Source organism: Arachis duranensis, chromosome 4 (assembly GCF_000817695.3).
Source record: "Arachis duranensis cultivar V14167 chromosome 4, aradu.V14167.gnm2.J7QH, whole genome shotgun sequence".
Taxonomy (NCBI): Eukaryota; Viridiplantae; Streptophyta; class Magnoliopsida; order Fabales; family Fabaceae; genus Arachis; species Arachis duranensis.
In genome coordinates, this window is record NC_029775.3 from 119,017,859 (window position 1) to 119,028,165 (window position 10,307).

The following is a 10,307-nucleotide window of genomic DNA, read 5'->3' on the forward strand; positions in this document are numbered from 1 at the left end:
GCAAGAATTATGATGAAGTAAGTATCATGATTTATGGGGAATCAACTACTGCAGTATTTTCAATGCTGACAAAATACAAGTTATTTTAATTTAGATCATGAACTGTGTCCTTTTTGTATTCACTAATTTATGTGGAAACAAAATTAAATAAGTCTTCACAGAGTGAATACCGAATTCGGTGTCTGATAATTATTTTGAAGAATTACGAAATTTTCGAACAAATATTTTTTATTTTTAATATTTAACTTAACGAGGCTGATTAATTTTTTTGTTAATAATCTCTCTTTAAAATATACTTGTGACACATTAATTATTAATATATTTTTTATTTAATTTTTATAAATAAAAATAATTTAACAATTACTAGAATTTTTTAGTTTTACATAATAAATTTAGCTAATTTAGCTAATGTATTTAAAAAGATAATAAAAAATAAAAATAAAAGCTAAACGACTTCGGTAATAATTATTTTTAAAAGGCAACGAGACTCCCAACAAAAAAAATAGTTAATTCTTAATGAATAAATTAACAGTTTAACATGCCATATATACTTATTCCGTTAATATAAAAAAAATATTGATAAAAAAGCTAATCAATCTCACAAAAATAAATATCAAAAATAAAAAAATTATTTCTTCTTTTTAATTAAAAATTTTATTGTTTTTCAAAATAATTATTAGTACCATTCATTTAAAATTGTTTCTCATTATAATTTGTTGCACAAATTAGGGAAGTTAGCTATAACTTGTTGAAACTAATTTTGATTGGTCCAGTGGTCAGTTTTTAGTCTGTTTAAATAAGTGTTGGGGTTTGACACACTCTTAAACAAAGTTCAGATTCACGATAAATTAGTCATTGACTTGTTGGATTGGAAGATACCTGGACAAAAAAAAAGCTATAATATAACTTGTTGATGTGCACTTTAAAGGAACAACGGGAATGAAGTTGCCACATGGAATAATTCATCTATGTGCTACATTTTTTTCCCAATAAAAGAAAGATGATATATTTTATTAATATTTATCTTAATAGCTATAAGAGTCCTTGAATGTTGGACACATACATGATTGTCTTTATAATGTTTCGGACCACATGCATTTAGGTCATAACCATAGCCACCTCATTGCCTCGTCAGCTTCTATCTCCTTCAGATCAGTACTACTCTTTATCCTTGTAATCTTATTAGCTTGTTATATATTATTATTGCATTTTTGTTATATCACTATTCACTATGCTGGTAATTAATGATTATGGTGATGATGGTAGTACTATACGTCTATACATAAATCATCATCATCATCATCATGTGTTATCTTCAAATAGTACTAACATTATGAGTAGGGCATCTAAGAAATTGAATAAAACAATTCAGCTAGCCACCATAAAAGGTATAAAAAAAAGAAAAGCAAAGTATCTAAATATATAATTATATATTTTATATGAATAATTTTATAATTATTTTTTTTACACATAACATACTTATAAAATTATATAAGAAGTGTATGTTACATTCTCTAAAGAAATAAATATATGCATTTTCTAAAAAGAGTTTATATTAAAATTAATATTAACATTGATCAAAATAAAATTGGATTCAAGCCAACTAAACATGAATATAAGATGTATTTTAGGAATTGAAGAATATTATTTCGCATACAGTTGAAATTTCTTTAATTTTCGCAAATTCTTTTTACTTTGAAAAGAGAAGACTCATACTTAATATATAGATAAGAGTTATACAATTCATATTTATATTAGTTTATATAAATATATTTTGATCAATATTTTAAAAATAAAATTTTTGTGCTTTTAATTTGTATATTTAATAGGACTTCTTAAAAAAATTAAGAATTCTCTAATAAATTCAACGGTGTGTATTTTATTGTGCTAAAACTTGATGAGTTGTGTAGATTAAAATAATTATAAAAATATTTTTTAAATTTTATGTAATAAACTATGCTATTTCTAATTTTTTTTAATATATCAAAGGAATTATCTAAATTGAGATTCACACTCTGAAAAAATGACATAAAATAATTTATTGAATCTATGGATAATTACATAGATAAAAAATATGTTAAATAAGTTAAATTTATTTACAATTTAAAAAAATATATTTCAAATATAAATACAAAAAAAATAAATATTTTTGATAGATCACACGAGTTCATACACTAATAAAATTGTATAAAAAGTGTTAGATTCTCTAAAGAAATAAATATGCATTTAGCTTTTAGCTTAGATTCAGAGAATGTTGATATCACAGCATGTTACAGACTCATGATCATCACTACTCTCACATTTTATTTTTCTTTCAAGAAACTTTTGTCTCCATATACATAATGCATGAATAGATGAGTGTCATGATTTTATCCCTTGCACAAAGGACTGTGATCATGAGGAACAAGTGAGGGTAGCCATTCATGTGTCCATGATTTTTTGATGTGTCCATGATTTTAGACATACAACAAAGACTAATGGGTTTGGGTGATGGGCCCCAACATCTTAAAGCAGGTGGGCCCATCCATTTGGGTTGGGATAAAAAGAAGAAGAAAAGAATAAAAAAAAGGACAAGAGAGTAATGGTGAATGGTTACTTAATGGTGGCATGATGGAGAAGAAGTACTACAGACAGGGGGCAATCAGCAATGTGAACTGTGAAGTTGTGATGAGTGTGTGAGTGAATTTGCATGTGTGCATCATAAAGCTGCCACTTTGACCAATCAATACTCTTTTTTTTTGTTCTTTTTTTCATCACTGCTTAACTGAATCATGGGGTCCCTCCTATTCTTAAATGATCAATTTTGCTCCATCAATGCCATAAAAATTTATGTTAAATATTCAATCAAGATCCTTATTTTTTTTACTTTTGATGGGATATAACGTATCTTAATCATTCTTAAATCTCAATAATTAGAGAGATTCAAACTTACAACCTATAACTGAGTATAAAAAAAATATATCGTTTGAGCTATAATTTATTGGTCTATTAATTAATACCAACATATTAGGTTAAATGTATAAATGTTGGGTTTTTTTTTAAGTTATTACCTGGTGATTTTGGATTTTAATATTTGACTAAAATGATCTCTAATAAAAAATATATATTTAATTTAGAAAAAAAAATCATATTATATGTTAACTTTTATTAGATTGTTTGGCTTCACTTCTCAATGTATAATACTCAAGCTAAGCATCTATTTTATATATATAGTGATTTTACATGAGAAGAGTTAATTAAAGTTGTGGATCTTGTATCGATAATTAGAATAATAATTTGAACATAAAATTACACACACAACATTTTTTATTGATTATTATTATTTAAGATTTTGGAAACTTTGAATCTTAACTATATTTTTATAAAATTTTATTTTGATATACTAATAGTATAAAATATTTTATATAATTATTTAAATATTTATTCTTTTAAATAATTATTTAAGTAGCCGACGTAAAAAATAATTTTTATTGATATAATATTATATAATTGAATACAAATATAAAATTATTTTTTATTAACGATATATTAAAATTAAATTTATTTATACGACCTAAAATAATAATTATGTCATTCACTCTCCTATAAATTGATTCCTCTAACTCTCGAATTCTATATGAAAGATCCATGTTGTTTATAATTGTTGCTTTAGTTTATAGAGGGTAATAAAGGAGGTAGGGCAAAAAGTGAAGAGAGACACTATTTGAGTCTGACGACAATAATGGGACTGCACGAGTGCAAGTAAATGTTTGAAGCCATTAAATTTTCGTATGACCACATTGGAAGATTTTTTTCCATATCCATTAAATTTTGGAGGACTTGTGATGAAAAGACAAGTCAACATTTCATACATTCAAGCAACGAGCTAGGCCTAAGCAACAAGCAATAATGTGTATATATATCAAAGCATAAGTGTGCAAATATTAATATGAATTAATATATATTAAATATTACTAAGGATAAACCACAAATTGTTATTTGTTTATATTTTTGGAAAGGAAAACAGCATACTAGAACTTATTAGAACCCATTAGAGATATCAGAAGCAACGTATATTATACGAAAATTGCTCATATCATCACATTGCAATATATTGAGACCAATTGGGGAAACAATATAATTTATGATGTATATAATATAATCAAAACTTTAATTTTGAGAATTATATATAATTATTGCTTGAACCTACATTCAAAATGATTACAAGTTTTACATTTTTCAAAAAACAAGATATCTAAATAATTTATAAATATAAAATATTCTTCATTCAAAAGTTAATTTTTAAAGTTGAATTAAGTCTATTAAATTTTATTTTTAACATGATATCAAAGTATATTAGATTTAATATTGTTTGACAATTTACTTGCAAATGTTCATGTTTCAGATTATTATTCGATTCTTGAATGTGAAGAGTGTATGTGTATTAAAAATCACATCACATACATCTCTAATCTCAATAATAATGTTCATGAATAATTTATAAATGTGAGACATTATAATATATATTAATTTATGCAAAATACTTTAATGTCAGGAGTTTGAATCTCGTCTTATTCATACGGCAATTTATTAGTCAACGAAAAATTTTTAAATAGAGCTCCAATCTACAACAAATTAATCATTGACCTATCAAATTAAAAAAATATCGTGATAATTAAAAAAACGAAGTTAAAAATGTGGCATAAAATAATAAAGTAAGACAAAGAAAAAGAAAGAAAAAAATTACATGTGGCCAACGAATTATAACTCAAAGGCAAATTCTTTGATGCCTATAAGTGTGATGCCGAATTTGCGGAAGTTACCTTTTAAGATAAGTTTGAAATATTTAAAAATTATTTATTTTTATATTTTTTAAATTAAATATTAATATTTATTTTTTTAGTTTGGAAAAAAAAAAAAAAACCTACATGTGATAAAGCATTGATTTCTAAGCTTCTAAATGTGGTGTGGCTGATGGTGTGAAACGTCTTTTATGCTTGGTAAGGATGAGCAAAACCTAGAAGGCAAGGTCTACTATCTACAAAAGTTCTCATAAACTAACCACATGTGCTTGCATTCAGTGGAAAGCACAACAGTAATACTATCTCATAATGTCTCAATTACAATCATGAGGATCGGAAATTAAACTCAAATAAAATAAGATAAGAAAACTAACACTAACAATTTCTAGATGACATATATAGGTCTCCATTAATAATAAAACAAAACTCTATATAAGATACTTTTATTTTTTTTTATTTTTTTGAATTACAGGAATAGGAGAAGTGTTATGAAATAGTGACACGTACATCAAAGACGACAAATGTGAATAGAGGGAATATAAAACGGTAAGAAAAACAATTCTTCTCCATGAAATGATGGAAGAAAATGGCAATAAGAGTCATATCATTGGGCACACACACATGTGATCCACAAAGCTCTTTTTTCTTTTTTTTTTCTTTTTTCAAAATGCAATACATGAAACTCTGAGTTGACAAGACCTGAGCAAATAGAGCCTACGTAAAAGACACTAACACACTCATGAGCTCATAACCACACCCACGTACGTGTCCTTCTTGCATTGTAGGTTTTTTTTATTTATTTTTAATTTATAGGTCCTATTAATTAATAAGGTATTTTCCCTTTTTATTTGTAACCTTTACTTTGATATTTCATGGAAATATTCCCCATTTCCCCTCTAGCTAATCATGAAAAGAACCTTCAATTATTTAGTTTTCTTTACCATAAACAACACCATGAAATTAAACCTTTAATTATTACTAATTTATTATTGCCTCTAAAGAAATTAACAAGATTATAAATAAATAAATAAAATATATCAATTTGACAAGCTAAGGAACAAAAACATTCAAATATTTCTGATCATGATGAGATATTGAAGAGTACAAAATATGAACTGAAAATTTTAATACTATTAAAATGCTTTTGCATGTAGGAAAGAAAGATTTGAGGCATGATCATAAAATATATATAAATGAAAACTTGTGTCAAACTAACATTTCTTTCTCTCTCTCTCTCTCTTTCTCTCTACTAGCTAGCTAGTATTTACATACAAGTGATGATGATAATATATAATAAATTAAAGAACAAGATAGACCATGCCCTTAACTCATATATATGATGCTTGATTGAGACTTGGATTATCCTTGATTTGAAGGAACACATCACCACCACATCCAAAAAGGGAATAATAATAATAATAATGAAACAATAGTGGTTGATTGTTGTTAGAGAATGCATGCATATAGAAGCATAGAAGAAGGTTCTTCATTAATTAACTCAATCATGCCAGCATAGAAGCATAACAACACATCTTCTAATTATGTAAAGTCTTCCTTTTTGCTCCCTAATATACCCTCCAAGCCTTCTACATGGTACCTTCTTCTTTGAAGAAGAAGAAGAAGAAGAAGAAGAAGAAGAACCTCTTCTCATTGATTCACTATTACTCATCTTTGATTGATAAACCTTAACTCTTGTACACTTCTAAAACAATGGAGAATTGGAATGTTTGAGTGAGTGTGTTGAAGGCTCTAAGCTTGAAGAAAGAAAGTGTTATATATAGAGATGGAGGATTGAAAGGGGGTTCTTATAGAGCAAAGCGTGCGTGGTGTGGTCCATGGTTCCCATAAGAAAATGTCCCCTAGGCCCCCCATCATTTCAGATTCCATGCTCCCATTTTTTGTTTCCCCCTCTCTCTCTCTCTCTTCTTAGCACTAATATTAATGTGGCATCAACCACCAAGATATCTGGTCGGCCAATATTGAAATTAAACCAAACAAACTAATAATACTCATGTTTAATCAATAGTGATACTAGTTAATTTCCCCCACTCCAAATTCCATGCAAAGCATCTTAATTACACGGAGAAAAAGTATAAGAGGAGTGATAGGAGACCAGCATTTTTGTTAAATTTTAGTCAGTATTTAACCATCAAAAGAAAATTGAATGATTCTACATTATTAGATGTAATCTCACACCATTAAAAATTGGAAAAGTCTAAGAGGCCAACAATTTTATTGAATTTTGGCCAGCATGTAACCATCAGAGAAAGGTGAGTCATTGGATGAAATCTTACACCAATCTCACACCATCAAATCATCATTAATGACTAGTTGATGACTAACAATCACAAAAATTGCTGCTCCCTAACATTGCTTTTAAAAATATCATTAATGATTAATTAATGACTAAAAATCACAAAATTTACTGACGCTTAAACTTTTTCAAAGTGTAATTGATAATATTAAAAAAATATCTTATTTAATATTTATTAATTTTAATAATAATAATTAATAAATACTAATTAAACAAAACAAATTTTAACTAATCTTTTTGTTATCAAATATTTTCGATTTATAATATAGTTAGATAATAACCTAAATGATATGTATTTTAAAAGGTGATATATGTATTGTTTGTTTTTTTTATTTATTTTATTTTATCTTTTGAGAAAGGGTCATATATATTTTGATTTAGTTTATTCCTTTAGTTAAAAAATTTCAAATTTGATTTGTAACATATTTTTTATTATAAGACTTCTATCTTTTTCTTTTATAAAAATTATAGTCGTAACTTGAATTTAAAAAATATTAAAATATTAGTAAAATTTATTATTTTTTATTATTATTTTTAGTTATTAATTTAATTTTTTTAGTTTAATTATCAAATAACATATTTTTACTTTATATTTTTAAATATTAATAATTAATTATTGACCAAAAATAATAATTTTTTAATGTCCTAACATTTCTCATATAAATAATATGATTCAGATCTTAGTGATGGTTGAATTAGGTCATAAGAAAAAGTGGTACATTCATCATATACCTAATTAATAGAAGGCCATCTATCTTAGATATTGGAGCTTATTTTCCATGCTTTCATGACTATGTTATACATACGGACCTCATAATTAGGCCAAGAAACAGTGAAGAAGTTTCCTTGTCATGTCATGCGACTATAGTCTACTATTATTTATTAGCACTCTCACATCAGCCATATGTATGAAATTTCGTGAAATCAAACTTTAAAGTATTGCTTAATTAGTTGTTTATTTTTTGCACGGGTTACTATATATATTGTGCTACAACAAGGATATTATTTAGTGACATTTTTATTTATATTATTTCTCTTTAATCTCTTGATATAAGATTGAAGACCAAAAATATATGTGATAATAATGAGTTTAATTTTAATACTATCACAATATAAAAAATTTATATATTTAAATAATGAGTTTAATCTTGATACACTAATAGTATAAAGTGTTTTACACAGTCATACAATCACATCTGTTCTTTTAGATGACTACTATTTATGACGATCAATATGAAAAGTAGTTATTTTTACTGACGTATTATTACGTAATTGAATGCATGTGTAAAATTACTTTACATTAGCAGTGTATCAAAATTAAATTTTTTAAATAATATTTTAAATATTAAATTTAAAAATTAATTCTTCTTTTATATAATAAATAATAATATATAATTATTTATTTATGTGAAATTTTTTTATACTAATAATACATGAAAATTAAAATTATTATATTTATTTGGTGACGTAATTAACTGTGTGGAAGAAGATAAAACAAAAAACATAAACTGGTGAATCTGAAATTATTCAGGATGATGACTTCTTTAAACCCGACCAATTTAATTATTATTAGTGCATTTTAGGGTTTCATCCTAACCTAACACCGAACGTAATCCCATATGTTTTCTCTTGTGCTCCACCCATATCACTTGGAATATCAGCTTCTTAATCAGCTTTTAATTATTTTTTAATAAATGTATATCTTTCCCCTAGTCTTTGGGCCGGGAGCACAAACAAAAGTTTTGTCTTGCACTATTATGTCATTAATTAGTGCCATAATCTTTTATATATTCCTTAAATTGCACTTGTCCTAACATGATGACAAAGATGAGAAATGTCAAACTTTTAAACTTATTTTTAGGGGTGAGTAGGATAACGGTTATCCGATTATCCGTCCAAATCCAAACTAAATTAATTAAATTAATTTTGAAATTAACGGATAATTGAGTTTAATCCGAATCAAATTGATGATTTTTTTTAGTAATTGGTTCGAGCATCGATTTTGAGAGTGTGGAATTTGAACTAATATGTGAACTCAATCATATATTAATTAAATAAAAAATATATATATTTTTATCACATTTTTGTATTTAGTTTTTAATATGTTTAGATTTTAACGTGTTTAGTGTTTAATATGTTTGGATTTTAATGTATTTAATTTTTAATGTATTTGATATTTAACATGTTTGGATTATTTCTATTGATGTTACATATTTGTTGTACTTGCTGAATTTTTAAGATAAAAATTTAGATTTTTGTATTAATTTCAAAGTTATCGGGTATCCAATTATCCGAACCGAACTAATCCGTTTAAGAACGGATTGGTTCGGTTCGGATACATATACAAAAAAATACAAATTTGAACCAAATCAAATCAATTACTTTAATTGGTTCGATTCTAATTTTACCTTGAATCAGAACCAAATCGATCTGTGCTCATCCTACTTATTTTTCTATTTCCAATAAAAATTAATTTTTAAGATAACTTATCCTCCAAAAGAATAAGATAGAACAATGCATAATTAGATAACTTAGCCTTACTTAAAGCTTGTTGGATTATTTATCATATCCATCAAATCACTTGAGCCAAAACTAACAATAATGCAAAGTCAATCAGGTTTTTATTAAGGAAATGGGGGTTAAACCATTGTTAATGCTAAAACAGACAGAGAGGAACATACATCAAACAAAAACTTAAGGAAAATATTATTTAAAACGGTAACAAATCTATTTTAATGGAGAAAAAAGGAAGTTGAATGTGGCTTAAGCATGGGCATGAAATATAAAATGTGATTTTTTTTTGTTAAGTAGACAATAAATTTTGTAAACAATATAAATAATAAATTTTAAAATTGATCTAATAAAATAAAAATATACTACACCCAAAATTACTCAGATAAATCTTAATATTAGAATAACTATTCGCACACCTAGTAAATTAAACATCTGATATATTCCATTATTCACATTATTTAATATTTTTATTGTCTACCCATATTTTTTCATAAATTAATAAAATATGTGTCTAAATAGACACATGCTCTGAAAATAAAATAAGAATTCTCTCTTGTAACTATAGAACATACTATAATATGAATGAAAAATATTTGTTAACTAAAATAAATTAATTAAAAATAATAAAAATTTATTTTATTTAATATTCATTAAATATTATAATAATTAATAAATTTAAATAAGACTTTTTTGTTTTT

At 25.4% G+C, this 10,307-nt stretch overlaps 1 protein-coding gene across 1 annotated transcript; it reads right to left on the minus strand.

Moving 5' to 3' along the window:
- Positions 1–5,904: 5,904 nt before the first annotated feature.
- Positions 5,905–6,529, minus strand: LOC107486340 (small polypeptide DEVIL 3-like). The gene has a single exon (XM_016106884.3). The coding sequence runs from the start codon at positions 6,448–6,450 to the stop codon at positions 6,280–6,282; it is 171 nt and encodes a 56-aa protein (XP_015962370.1). The 5' UTR covers positions 6,451–6,529; the 3' UTR covers positions 5,905–6,279.
- Between the last annotated feature and the right edge of the window lie 3,778 nt (positions 6,530–10,307).